The sequence below is a fragment of the Arvicola amphibius genome, chromosome 3 (genome assembly GCF_903992535.2).
Source record: "Arvicola amphibius chromosome 3, mArvAmp1.2, whole genome shotgun sequence".
Taxonomy (NCBI): domain Eukaryota; kingdom Metazoa; phylum Chordata; class Mammalia; order Rodentia; family Cricetidae; genus Arvicola; species Arvicola amphibius.
The window spans coordinates 151,733,499-151,747,955 of NC_052049.1; the positions used below are offsets into that span (position 1 = coordinate 151,733,499).

Sequence of the window (14,457 nt, forward strand, 5' to 3'; positions counted from 1 at the left end):
ATAGGAATGATAGGAAAGAGGATGCCTTTTGGGAAGGAGATGAGCAGGTGGGGGCAGGGGAGAGACATGACTCTGCTTTCTTTCTCCCACAATTCTGTTCTGTCTATTCCGCCTACATATGTTCTGACCTATCAGGCCAAGCAGTTTTCTTTATTAATTAACCAATGAAACAACAGATATACAGATGACCCTCCTCCATCAGACATGAAGGAAGAAGAGAGTATATATGAAATGTCATAGTGAAACACTTTACTCTGTGCGTTCTTTGGGAAAACCAGTATTGAAGAAGAGTATGCTCTGCTTAGGACCTGATGGGCCCTCTGATGTGTGCAGTTTCAGCTCCTGAGCCTCACATGCGTTTAGGCTCATTCATCCTCAGTATCTATGGGGTAGTCACAGTTAAATGACAGACACACTGTTCAGTGTCAAAGGATGAAAGTGAATAGATACATGTTATAGGCACTGTTCTTTGGATTTGGATTACTGTTGTGATGTATATGTGTTGGAGAAGGGGCCACTTGTTGGTTCCTGGCCACTTAGCTCCAAAATAATCACACAGAAACTGTATTCATTAAATTACTGCTTGGCCCATTAGCTCTAACTTCTTATTGGCTAACTCTTACATATTAATTTAACCCATTTCCATTAATCTGTATATCGCCACGTGGCTGTGGCTTACCAGCAAAGTTTTGGCATGTCTGACTCCAGTGGCGGCTCCCTCGGCTCCCTCACCGTGCCCTTCTTTCTCCCAGCATTCTAGCTTTGCCTGCCTACCTAAGTTCTGCCTTGCTATAGGTCCAAAGCAGTTTCTTTATTCATTAATGGTAATCACAGCACACAGAGGGTACTCCCACATCATACATACTGTTGTACCCTCACATGCTTCCCTCTTTCAGATGTTATTTTCCTATTGGTGTTTTTAGAAATGGACTCATAAGAACATATTGTTAACCTAACTGAAAATGTGACTTACCCTACTTTTCACAAATGAATATAATGATGGCTTACAGTTACTGTATTTTTAAAAATATTCTCTATCAAAGAAATAAACTTGTTGATATTAGTTAGGCACAATGAAAAAAAAAGCAAGTTGTCTTTCATAGCCTTAGTCATCCTTACCATTTCTGAATGTCTTTTTCTCAGGGTTACTTTCATGGATGAGGCATTCCTAGAGTTTTTTGAACATAGCAGCAAATTTAAGTTGCTCTTCTTAGATGTTGATGTAGAAAACTTGAGGCATTTGTACAGTTGAGTTACTTGAATGTCCATTGTCACAGGGGCTCGAAATGGGCACTCACTCGCTCATCATCCAGGGTTTGCTTTACTTCTACATTCAAAAGCCCAGAATCTTCCATTGTTCTTAATGGTATTTCTTTCAGAATTGTAATGGTTTATAGAGGGGGAGGGTGTGTTCTAAACTTTTCTCTTTGCTGTCTATGCAGGTATTTCAGGTATTGAGTGAAAAGAAGCATATATATGCTATCAAATATGTGAACCTAGAAGACGCAGATAAAGAAACTATTGACAGTTACCGGAATGAGATAGCTTATTTGAATAAACTACAGCAACACAGTGATAAGATCATCCGACTCTATGATTAGTATGGTTCCATTTTTATTTTTAAAAGAAAACTTTATTTTTGCTATAATTCATAGGCAAAGAGTAGATCCTTATTGATTTAATATAGGCAATTATTGTTTTGTTGCTTCTGTTGATTTTTAATTGCAGTGAAATCACAGAGCGGTACATCTACTTGGTAATGGAATGTGGAAACATTGACCTGAATAGTTGGCTTAAAAAGAAAAAATCCATCAATCCGTGGGAACGCAAGAGCTACTGGAAAAACATGTTGGAAGCAGTACACACAATCCATCAGCATGGTATTTTAAAATCTCTTCATACATATGAAGTTAAAAATAGTTGTTAATTGTGTCATCTTATACTCTTATTCTGTCAGTACCTACCTATAGTGATTAATTGGAAGATTATTTAGAGATGAAGAAACAAACCCATTTCTTAAGACTGGTCACACAGAGGACACAGAATGCAAACTTAAATCCACACACGTGCAATGCAACTGTATCCTTGTATTAACTGGTGATTCTTACCTTCACGTCCTTGGATTGTAGTAGGAGGTCCTAGACTTAAGGATCTGGACGTCCTAAAAATAAGAAGGTGATGGTCAGTACTTCAGCCTCCAAAGAATTTTCTGTTTTCTTGTCTCAGAGTTGGTTTTTTTCTTCTTGCTTTTGTGCTTTACTATTAGACCCTGGTTTTCTTTGTTTGTTTGTTTTGTTTTGTTTTTTTATGTGTTCTTAGTTCTTTTCAAAGCTTTTCTTTGCACTTTACCCTGTCTTTAAAATAAACATGTTCAATTTAATGTGTTTCCTCTGCTTCTCTTTTTCTAACCTAAAAATAATTAGTCAGTGATTAGGATTCTTGGGTGGTGTGGGAAGGTCTTGCTCTCTGACTGTGATTCGTGATGCTCTCCTGGGCAGTGTGCAGCAGGGTCCCACATTTCGACCGCCAAAACACCTCACTTCAACCCCTCCCTCCTTTAGATCTAGGCCCTGTAACCTTGAACAATTCACTTACAGTCAAATTACATTAGTGTACTCACCCTGAAAATGAGGATAATGGTACTTACTCCTTTATCCAGCATTGTTAACAGGTCTAAAAGTGTTCATTACAAGTGGCAAGTTTAGAGTGGCACTTGGCACACTGAATTTGCTAAGAAGGTATAGAATGTGTAATAAATGAATATTAATGTGTTGACTAGTTAAAAGAATCAGCTTGATCCAGGGATTGTAAACTGTTTTTGTTCATAGAATGTTTTACTTTATCTAATATAATGGATTTTATTTTGAAGGCATTGTTCATAGTGATCTGAAGCCTGCTAATTTTCTAATAGTTGAAGGAATGCTGAAGCTAATTGATTTTGGGATTGCAAACCAAATGCAGCCAGATACAACAAGCATAGTTAAAGATTCTCAGGTAGGACACTTTTTGCTGTTTTGAATTGTGTTTTAGTGTTTTAAACCAGGGTTTCATATAATCTAGAATGGCCTTGGCCTTGCTCTGTATCAGTGGCCAGCCTTCAATTCCTGATCCTGCTGTCTGTGCCTCCCAGGTGTGGGATTACAAGTGTGAGGCCAAGTCCTTGCTTCAGGTAGAACTCTTAGTGATTGCTGGTACTAAGGTTTAGTTCCTTTATATCTGTTAAGTATTTTGCCATTATTATATTTTTTACTGACCATGTTCTTCAAAAAATTTGAAGTCTTTTTAAAAGAATAGAGACTGTGATTATAAAAGTTCCCAAACCATAGTCAATTTGATTTAGAAAAGCAGTTCAAAGTCAGACAAATATATCAAGGAGTTCTGAATGATTTTCTCATTGCTGAACTCACTGCTGAAGCAGAGCAAAGAGGAACCACGGTTGCATGTTCTCTCCATTGTCCTGTTTCTTTTCTTAGCACTTAAATTGGGAGATTTATAAGAGCTTTATTAGAAATAGTGAAACATTCCACTCAACTACATTAAAAAAAGAATTATTTTCTTTCTTATTTGTGGTGTGTATGTTTGTGTGTATGTTTGTCAAGTGCAAGCATGCTCACATCAGATTGTACAGCACGCTCACCTCTGTAGCCCCCACTGTGTTCTTGTAGTAAAATCTTCAGTAGCAAATGGAATGAAGCCGTGTTGTAAAAAATAAACTAGTGACATGAAGACAGACCTGAAAGGTGATCTTGGCTGAAGCTCACTTGCTGTATCCACGAATGCAGATTCCTGACAGAGGTCTGTCAGTTCTTGAAGCAAAATCAGACTTTGTTAGGAAGAATCAGTTGACAGCTTATACTTAAAATAATTGTACTTGACAGTCAGTCGTTACTTTTTGTATCAAAAGTATAGGTGAACATTGGTTTATAGATAAACTTGAAGTTATCTATGGCAAGATCCTACCATTCAGGCTTTGTTTGTGTGTTTCTTTTGTTCTTAACCTTCTTACTGCTGTGACCCTTCAATACAGTGCCTCATGTTGTAGTGACCACAACCATAAAATTATTTTCACTGCTGCTTTATAACAGTAAATTTGTAATTATTATGAAATGTAAGGTGGACATCTGATATGTAACCCCTGGGAAAGGTTCGTTTGACCCCCAAAGGGGTTGAGACCCACAGTTTGAGAACTGCCTAACTAAAAGATTATACCATTTTTGACTATAGAAACTCTTATATATGATTTAGATTTCCAGCCCATTTCAGTCTGCATATGGGGCCAAAGATTTTGGAAAGATAAAGCTAACTGGTTCTTAATTTGTTGGTTGGTTTACTGAAGTGAAAATGTTAAATTTATTTGAACACGGAAGTGAGTGAACAGTCAAATCCCTGAGTTCAGAATTAGCCTAGGCAATTGAAAAGGCAGATAATATTAATTTCCCAACACAGTTACAGACAAAGCACAGGCACTCGGAAATGAGCCAATTCATTCCCAATCTGACTCACTTTGTTGGAGTTGTAATGTGATCTTACATATATTGTTGGCAGTTATTTAAATTTTTCAAGTCTGTCACTTAAATCACTAATTATCCAAGTTTCTAAGAATCTGACATTTATGTATTTACAAATAAAGAAAGATGTTCTCATTGTTTTTTTTGTGGTTTGGCAAATAGGTTGGTACAGTTAATTACATGCCTCCAGAAGCAATCAGAGACATGTCTTCATCAAGAGAACACGGGAAAGTCAAGACCAAGGTACTGGAACAGCTCACTTGCCTGGCACCGCGAACTGCACCTTTGTATTTGTTTGGGGATTCACTTTCCCCATTCTTTTATTTTATTATTTTATGTGTGTGTGGTTATTGGCTACATATATGTTTGTTCACCACATGTATATAGTGTTCGTGGAGGCCGGAAGAGGCAATTGCATCCCGAGACTGGAGTTAGAAGGCTGTGTGTGAGCTGTGGGATGGGTGTTAGGAGTGGAGCCCAGGTCTTCTGCAGAAGCTGCCTGTGCTCCTGACCACTGAGCACCTCCCCAGCACCAGTTCCACTGCTCTTTATTGACGGGAGGTTGTCCTTTAATGCTGTTCTTTTGTATGGTGGTTCTTCACGGTGTGCTCATACAAAGTTGACCTAGGGAGAGCTTTTTGAAGTTTAAGTTAAAGGCAATTTTAACAATAACTCTAATCTAGACACCAGAAATGATATTCCTTGATATCCTGTGGAGTCTTTTTGTTTGTTTCCTTTCTAATTTTTTGCATTTACTGTTTTTGTAGTACTGGGGATCGAAACTAGAGTCTTGTGTATTTTAATGATCATTTATTTACTTGTGAATTCTATTAGCCTACCAGTGGCAACTTTATTTCAATCTTGTTGAGTGCTGTTGGCCCCCTTGATGTCCCTTATCAGAGGCCCATTTTCTCTGTTCATGATACATCAGGCTACCAGGCTAATCTTTGTTTTGCTGTTGCAGTGTTTGCACATACTTGGGACCCAGCAACCTTCATGTCCGTAACGCTGCCTCTTCTTCAGCAGTGAGATAACTTATGTTTCCCCCTGTGAGTTGGACTTGTGAATAATGTTTATTTTAGAAGAAAACAGAGTAACTGAGAAAGTTTTCATTTCAGCATCTGACTCACTGCTGCAGAAATTTGCTTTTCTTCCCTAGAAATCTAGGCTTTTAGGGATTCAAAGAACTTATATAATGTCTGCGTTTATATGTCCATGCCTATGCTGGTCCACACATGTATGGTGTGTGTGTGTGTGTGTGTGTGTGTGTGTGTGTGTGTGTGTGCACATTGATGTCCTAAGTGTGGGCACATTTGTGCCATAGCACATATGTAAATGGCACAAGGTGACTTTGGGTATCTATTGTCACCACCCAGCCTGTTGGAAATAGTCTTTTTTGTTGTTGTTAGTGTGCCCAGGTGTACAGCAAGCTAGCTGATCCCCAGGCCTTGGGGGTTTCTTTTGGCTCCCACTCCCGCCTTGCCCTGGGTTGCCATGCCTGACTTCATGGGGTTCTGGGAATCTCAACTCAGGCCCTCACACTTGGGCAGCAAGTGCTTTCCCACTGAGCAGACCGTCTCCCCAGCCCAGTTTGTGTAAAACCTTGTTGAATATTTTATTTTATAAAGCTGTTTGCATAATTGTTTGCCTTCTGATTTCTTCTCTGATTTATATTTGCTGCCTTTTAAGTTTTCTTTAGACTTCTCATGGTTTTGTTGAACTTAAAAAAAAACCAGATATTAATTTTATGCACAACTTCTATTGTATTTTACTTTCCAGTTTGTGTTTTTGTCTTTGTTAGGTGTTTGGTTATTTGTGCTCTCCATGTTCTCTGTTTTTTTGCTGCTGTTTTGTGTTTGTTTTGCTTTGTTTTGCTGTGACTTTTGCTTGAAGGCCGGGTCCAGTTTTGAACCCTTGTCTGGCTTTGCACTTCAGGCGAGTCTCCTGCGTTGGTTTCTTGGAGTGGTGGCATTATGTGGTATGGGTATTACATTGCTTGACTTACCACTGACACTGCCCAGCTAAATATTTTCACTCTTTTGGGTAGGAATGCAGGGAACTTAACCTAGGATCTTGTGTTTGTCTCTTGAGCTGTCTCTCCTTGGTACCCTGGTTATTTTCCTGTCTTCTTAATTTAAATCATAATTGTTTTAAATTTAGTGTTTGTACTTGAATTAAAGCTGCTGATTTAGCTGGGTGTGGTGGTGCGAGCCTGTGATCCAGCGCTGGGAAGCTAAGGTGAGGGAGTCAAGAGGCTAACGACTGTGGGCTCCTTAACATCACCTTTCTTGTAAAAGATGAAGGGTTTACTGAGTTTTAATTTGGCTATTATTTACAGAGTTTATTATAGTATTTTAAATACCTATTTCTAAGGTTTGTAATTTCAGTTAGAATCTGTCTTTTTTACTTTAAGATTTTGAATTATATCTAGAGATTATAATTTTTTCAATTGTCAGCTCAGTGATTTAATATGCTGTGGCAAATTTCCCCTCCCCACCCTCCCTTCCCTTTACTCCATTCTCAAGAGACATAGTCTCTTTCCTTATATTGTCTAGATGAGCGTTGAATTCTCAAATCACTTATCCTAACCTTCTAAATGCTGCGATTGCAGACGTATGCCACCATACCTGGCTCAGCTTTCATGATACAGTAACATTTTAAAAATTCATCCATGGGGCTAGAGACATGGCTCAGTGTTGAAGAGCAAATTCTGCTCTTGCAAAGGACAGTTAAGTTACCAGCATCCTTGTTGGTAGCTCACAACTGCATGTAACGCCAGCTCCAGGGGATTCAATGCCCTCTTCTGGTTTCTGTGGACAACCATACACGTGTCACGCGTGCACAAACGCACATACATAATCTTTATTTTTTTAAGTTTATCCTTTCCCTTAATTGGTAATATTGTTTATCAGGGTTAAAACCGCTTCCTTTTCTCTGTGATGCTTTGGTCTCATTTCCTAATTGAATTGTAGTTTCCACTTTACTTTTTGTTTCTTAACTAAATGGGTTTTGAATGTCCATTTCTCTTTCTTCCCCGGCCCTCACCAACTTTCTGTATCATTTGATTTAGATTTATCCTTTGTGGAAAGTTTATGTCTGTGTTTGTTTTTCCTGCCCCATTTTCCTGTTGCTGTGATTATTCCTAATGTGATGTAATACCGTGAACGTTTAACAGTGTTGATCTGGGGGAGAATGAAGGCTACTTATTAGTAAGTTTTCGGAAACTCCTAAGGAGGTAGCTCAGTAGTTAAGAATACTTGCTGCTGTTGCAGAACCTGGGCTCAGTCCCCAGAACTCAGGTACACACACACATACATAAAATAAAAACTAAATAAGTAAACCTACAAGGAAAAAGAAACTTCTATGATTTACTATGTTCTATTTATTTAATACCCATGGCAATATGCTTTATCTTATTTTTGCTGTTGGGGATTCACTTGGGGGTTCTGTGCATGTCATGTGAGTGATCTGCCCCTGACTCTGTCCAGCCTGTTTCAGTGGTTTATACTCTGATATGGGTCGTACAATTTAAACAACCTTTTAAAAATACATACATATTGTGAGTTCAGATACAAATGTATTACAGTGTAATCATTTTGGAACAAACAAGTAAATTCAAATTTATAGTATGTTATTTTTTAGTGTTATATTTTCACAAGATGCCAAGAATTTATTTCCTTTAAAGTAATTTTGAGTTTTTCAAAGTTTTAAAGTTAGAAACTAGGAAAAGATGTTTTGTTGTGTCATGTAAGCATAATCTTACACTTTGATATTCACTGAGATGTTAAGTGTTACTATATAATCAGGATTTCAGATATATAATATTCTTATATTACCTTTTCTTTTAAAATAAAGCAACTTTTTCTGCTTTTCCTACTTAGATAAGCCCCAGAAGTGATGTTTGGTCCTTGGGGTGCATTTTGTACTATATGACTTATGGGAAGACACCATTCCAGCATATCATTAATCAGCTCTCTAAACTACATGCCATAATTGACCCTAATCATGAAATTGAGTTTCCTGATATTCCAGAAAAAGATCTTCAAGACGTGCTAAAGGTAACATTAACAGTATGGGGATGTAGAAAGATAATGTCTCCTAATTTCATGTTTGTTTAAAGGAAATGGTTGACGTGATCAGAGTTGTTCAGCTGTCTTTAATGTAGTCTAATGAAAGGACTTCCTGGTGGACGCTGTTTGAAAGCATGCTTTCTATGGAAGGTGTTGGGAATTTCTAGAGGGTGACTCAGAAAGCCTCCCACTGTTATCTGAATAGATGGTTGCTGTGTAGCTTCTGTAGTGTGATGTCATCTGGAAAGCTAATTTGTCAGCCTCGTGTCTGAAAACTTGCTTTTTTTTGTTTGTTTGTTTGTTTTTGTTTTTTCTTTAGCGCTGTTTAGTAAGGGACCCTAAAGAGAGGATATCCATCCCTGAGCTGCTCGCACATCCGTATGTTCAGATTCAACCCCATTCAGGTACTGTTTCCTTAAAGGTTACTATTTACTAGATTACCAACATGAATGAATAGTGTGTTAACTATTGAAAACCAGAATCTACACTGGCCACTCCCTTATAGCCTGACTTCTTCAAGGAAGTTAGTATTTTGCTTAATAATAAAGTTAATAACATTGCCTTTTTAAAACTTCCTTATAAAATCTTACATAAGGGATTGAGATAAATTACAATAATGCTCACTAGTGTACAACTCATTAAGTAGGATGTATATCTTTTTGTTATTTTGGAGACAGAATGGCCTTGAATTCATGATCTGTTTACCCAACCTCCAAACTGATTTTTCGTTTGTTTTGATTGGGGTGGAGGTGTCTTGCCTCAAACGTGGAGCAACACTCCTACTTCAGCCTCCCGAGGGCTGGAATTACAGGCTTGTACTTGGCCAGAAGGTGTATTTTCAAATGAACGTACAATATTCTTATGAGCACTAGCATTTTGTTGATTATGTTCCTTGTACAGGCAGCCAAGTGGCTAGGAAAACCAATGATGAAATGAAATATGTTCTGAGTCAACTTGTTGGTCTGAATTCTCCTAACTCCATTTTGAAAACTGCCAAAGTAAGTGCATCTACATTAATTCCAGCTGTTTTAATGCAGTGAGTTAGATACTTAAAGACACATAGCCGAAAGGAAAGTTAACTGTTCACATCTATGATGAAATACATTTCTGCGATTTGGTACTTACTGTTTCTGAGCGTGTTTTACGAGTGTAAATCTTTCTGATTTGTGTTGTTATTGTTCTTGGGGATCCAGCTGGATTAAATAGGAATTTATCTTCTAGACTGTCTCAACATTCTTAGCACAGCTCTAGAAATCATCTTTTCTAGTCAATTTGTAGTGCAGCCTTAGGAAAATGACAGTATATATCATGTGCAATAGCTTCTGTGGCAGTTGGTACATTCCCCAAAGCACATCTCATGCTCGTCAGCTTCCTAGGACTTTCTGTCTCCACTGTTGCTTGAGGCTTGATTTTGTTTGTTTGTTTTGTTTTGAGGTAGTCCTTCACTCTTCAGTCTTTGTATCCTAGACCTCATACTAGCCTTGAACTCAGGCAGAAAGTCACCTACCCTCTGTCTCTGGAGAAATGGGAATAAAAGTATGGGACACCATACTCAGATCCATGGTGATATTTGATCTCATTGTCATCAAATACTCTTGTAATTTCTAAGATCTATGATTGCTTATCAATTAGATTAGCTACCAAGCTATTACAAATTAGATATTTGAATCATAATATAAAATTATGGAAATTTGAAATAACTACTTTGTTCTCTGGAGTAGGATCAAGTCAACCTATATTGCTAATGTGGGCCCATCTTGAATGAATTTCTTATATATTCTCTATACTGTATATATTCATGGACTCTTAGACTTTTTTCTCAGATGCTGATGGCTGAAAAAATATCCTTGGGGTGTTTAAGTTGAACAAAATGTCTTTATATTTATTGCTTTTTATATCATGTCTCCATATTTTAAGTTCATACCAGTATGTTATTCGAAATATTCTTTTGAGTAAAATTAAGGTGAATTAATCGCTCTGTCACTAAGATTTTATATTACTTAATGGCAAATATATCTGAAGACTAGATGTTGACTAGTCTTCAGTCTTTTCTTCACTTTTAATAATTCAACTGCTTCCTGTATCTGTGGGTTCCATGTCTAGAGTCAACTGTAAATCAAAAACATTCTGAAAAATAATTCTTGTGTACTGGACTATACCTACTGTCTTGTTATTATTCTGTAAAAAATGCAGGAAATTGTATTAGTTATTATAAGTGTGAATTAAAATATTCAGAAAGATGTGTGTACATATATGCAAATAGTATGCCCATTCTGTAAGGGACTGGAGTGTCTGTCAGGTAGGAATCCTGCTAACCAGCCCTTCAGAGGTACACTAAGGGACAAGGAATCTAATTATAGGATTATTTACATAATAATTTTAATGTCTTTGTTCATTAGTGTAAATAACTTCTGAGATTATATATTGTTTCCTAATGAATATGTAGGAATTTATGAGTAAGTTTTAAGGAGAAGTAAAGGGATTGCGGTGATCTTGCAGGTCTGCATATATGCTGGTTGTGTTGTATTATAATTCTCTTATGGAAAGGTTGAGCTGCATTTCTTTATATTTAGAATTCATCACAATCTTTACTAATTTAGTAATACATTGAGCTAAAATATTGAAAAAGAGATTTGTGTTTTTATTTCAGACTCTCTATGAACGCTATAATTGTGGTGAAAGTCAAGATTCTTCATCATCCAAGACATTTAACAAAAAGGCAGAAGGAAATTGATGTACAGCTACTCACAAACCAAAAACACTAAATCTGTCTGTCTGCTATACTCTTGAATCTCCACGGAAATCTACCTTAGGAAACAAACTTGCCTGAATTTTTTCAGTAAAAATCTTTGTAAATATTATCCTTTAAGAAAACTGTAAAGTTAACCACTAATGGCGCTGTATTAGATTATATAGTTGTGCTTTTGTTTTATGCTTTTCTGTAAATCTAATCTGGTAACATTTCACACAGAGCGGGGACTCTGGACTGTTGACGATCTCTGTAAATAGAGAGGACCTCTTACTCTGAAGACCTGTGTAAATAAAGCTTATCATCATGAGGGACACCACCATCCCCAAGTTGTATGGCAGTTTTCTTTAATGTGTTACTGGCATGATAGCAAAATTCTTAGACCTGGATTAAGAATAGACCTTAGTAATAAAGTATATCAGTTAAATTTCCAAAGGGTTTAAGATTGTAAGTAGGTCTGGGTGGTGCAAGCGGTGAGTTCAAGGCCAGCCTGGTCTACAGAGCTAGTTCTAGGACAGTCAGGGATACAAAAGAAATGGTCGCAAAAAAAAAGCAAAAGCTAAATAAATAAATAAATAAAAAGACCAAGACTAAACAAACCACCACCACTAACAAAAAGATGGTAAATAGGTTTCCTAATTGTCTGTGGCCCTGATGCCATCTATAGTATTAAGCCTGCACGTGGCTTTTTCAGTTCTGCCTTTGATGCTTAATAGTACACATGGGTTTTGGTATCAGACTGTTGTCATGACGTCTGTGGTATAGTTGTAGAGTTATAGTTGCATGCCATTATTAAGTACTTTTTGGTAATGGATTATTATAAATGTGGCCTCAGTGTGTGAGCCTGTCTTTCTTTCTCCTGTTCCCCACTCCTTCCCCCCTCCCCCCATGTTGGGGATCAAACCCAGTGCCTTGCAAGAATCACACACAGTATATGTGCAATTATTTCCAAACCAGATTCTGAATACTTCTCTCAAATATTCCCTGATATTGATATTCAACTTTGCCTTGCATTAACACAGTATTAGTTTTTAAAATAATATATTAGATTTCCTTTTTTAAGAGCAGTTTTTGGCCCACAAGAAAGCAGAACTCTTAGGTGTCCTTTACATTCTCTCACAGGCTGCTGTCACATCTAAGTCCCACAACACAGTGATGCCTTCTGTGGCAACCCATGACTGAAAATCCACAATGCATGTAATGTACATTCTGTGGACTTTGACATGTCTCATATGGGCAGAATGGTTTTGGTGTTCTTGCCCTTAACCCTCGGGAGACACCGCTCCTTATACCTATTCTTTTTCCAGCCCTAGTAAAAGGGAGATCCTACTACAGTCCTGGAAGTGCTGATGGGGCCTTCCAAGCCCTCATAAGCTTTCAGAGTAGCCTGGCCCTCAAGGTTGCTCAGAGGAGGCTCTTTCTAGTAAACCAACTGAAGCTCCAGACAGGTACTTGGAGCCAAGCTCCCTGCAGCGTTCTACCGTGAGGGTGAGCACTGCTGAGCTATTTCAGGATGAAGAGGCTTTGTAGCTTTGTAGGTTCTGAGCAGGCAGACCTAACACTGGAACTGTTCTGGGTTCCTGACACTATAAAGAAAAGCATGGACATAAATGAAGTTGCCAAATGGCCAGCCAAATGGGAATATGGCTCCTGGGTGTCTGAGAAGCACTACTTAACTATGTACCTCTAAAATTCTACTTCCCCCTCCCTCTGTGGTGGTTTGTTCCTATTAGAACAATAAGAATGACCTCCATATGCCCAGCTGAGAGGGATTAGGAGGTGTGGCCTTGTTGGAGAAAGTGTCACTTGGGGTGAGTTTTGGGGTTTCAAAAGCTCAAGCCAATCCTAATATCTCTTCCTGCTGCCTGCAGATCCAGATGTCGGTCCCTCAGTTATTCTGCACCATGCATGCCTGCAGGTCCAGATGTAGATCCCTCAGTTACTTACCCTGCACCATGCATGCCGGCATGCTGATGACAGATAAACCTCGGAAACTAAGCCAGACCCAATGAAAAGCTTTCCTTTGTAAGAGTTGCCGTGGTCATGGTGTCTCTTCACAAAAATAGTACCTCTATCTATCATTTATCTTTCTGTCTCTCTATGTCTCTATAACTCTATCTTCCTCCCGTCCCCAGCAATCCCCCCATTAATGATGAGGACAGGATGGAAGACCAGATCACAGGTTTGTAGGTCATTTGTTACGGACATTGGCTTTTAGTCAAGAGTAAAATTGTCATCATAGGGTTCTGAAACATGGACTGACATGATCTTACTGTGGCTGGTTTTAAAACACAACCACAGCCTGGGAACAAGCTAAGGGGGGAAAAGTAGACCTGGATAAGACCAATTAGGAAGTCATTAACAGCACTGATGTGGCAAGCAGCAGTCAGGCTATAGGTGTATTTAGAAATGGACAAACCTTTCCTGATGAACTAGATGAAAGGAAAAGGATTAAGGACAACCTAAGAGTTCAGAGTTGAGTAACCAGGATTGTTGTGGCTTGGATATGAAATGCTCACCACAGGCTTATGTGTTTGAACTTGGTCCCTAGCAAGAGTTGCTGTTCTGGGAAGCTATGGAACTTTTTGAGTTGGGGACATGGATGATAGAGATGGGTCATGGGAAGGCAAATGTTTTGAGGGTTACAGTCCAGCCCTGCTTCCAACCCACGTTTGCTGAGTACTGACTCAGATCTGAGTCAGCAGTGCTGCCAGCTCCCCTGCCCTACTCTAAGCATGTGCAGATACCTTCGCTCTCCCACCATGATGGGGCCAACATAACCCGCTTACATTGCTTCTGACAGACACTTGGTCACACAGTGAAAACACTTAAGTCATCAGCCGACATGGTAAGAATTTCAGGGAGCAGGTTTGGTTTGTCTGTTGTTTTGAGATACTCTTGCTGTGTAGCCCAGGCTGGAATGCTCAACCCTCCTGTCTCCACCTACCAGTGGAAATATATGGTTTCAGGACTGGCCTAGAAAACAGATTTTGATAAAGGCCAATTTTACTTTGCATTTTGAGTTTGAGATGTCTTTATGAACAAACATTCAAGTGGAGATATCAAGTAGTTAATTGAATGTGTAAATCTGGACCTCAAGAGTTGAGTCTAAATTGTATATAGACCTGGA

The 14,457-nt window shown here is 38.4% G+C and overlaps 1 protein-coding gene across 4 annotated transcripts in view; it reads left to right on the top strand.

Annotated features, from left to right (window-relative positions):
• The window catches only part of Ttk (TTK protein kinase), a 42,668-nt gene extending 31,019 nt beyond the window's left edge, over positions 1-11,649 (top strand). For all 4 annotated transcript variants that reach the window (XM_038324273.1, XM_038324275.1, XM_038324276.1 and 1 more), the window contains 8 exons: positions 1,443-1,600; positions 1,729-1,880; positions 2,870-2,994; positions 4,671-4,751; positions 8,390-8,566; positions 8,898-8,982; positions 9,479-9,576; positions 11,229-11,649. In XM_038324273.1, the coding sequence (XP_038180201.1) occupies positions 1,443-1,600; positions 1,729-1,880; positions 2,870-2,994; positions 4,671-4,751; positions 8,390-8,566; positions 8,898-8,982; positions 9,479-9,576; positions 11,229-11,312 (960 nt within the window). In that variant the 3' untranslated portion in view covers positions 11,313-11,649. The remainder of the gene's footprint in view (positions 1-1,442; positions 1,601-1,728; positions 1,881-2,869; positions 2,995-4,670; positions 4,752-8,389; positions 8,567-8,897; positions 8,983-9,478; positions 9,577-11,228) is intronic.
• Positions 11,650-14,457: the final 2,808 nt, after the last annotated feature.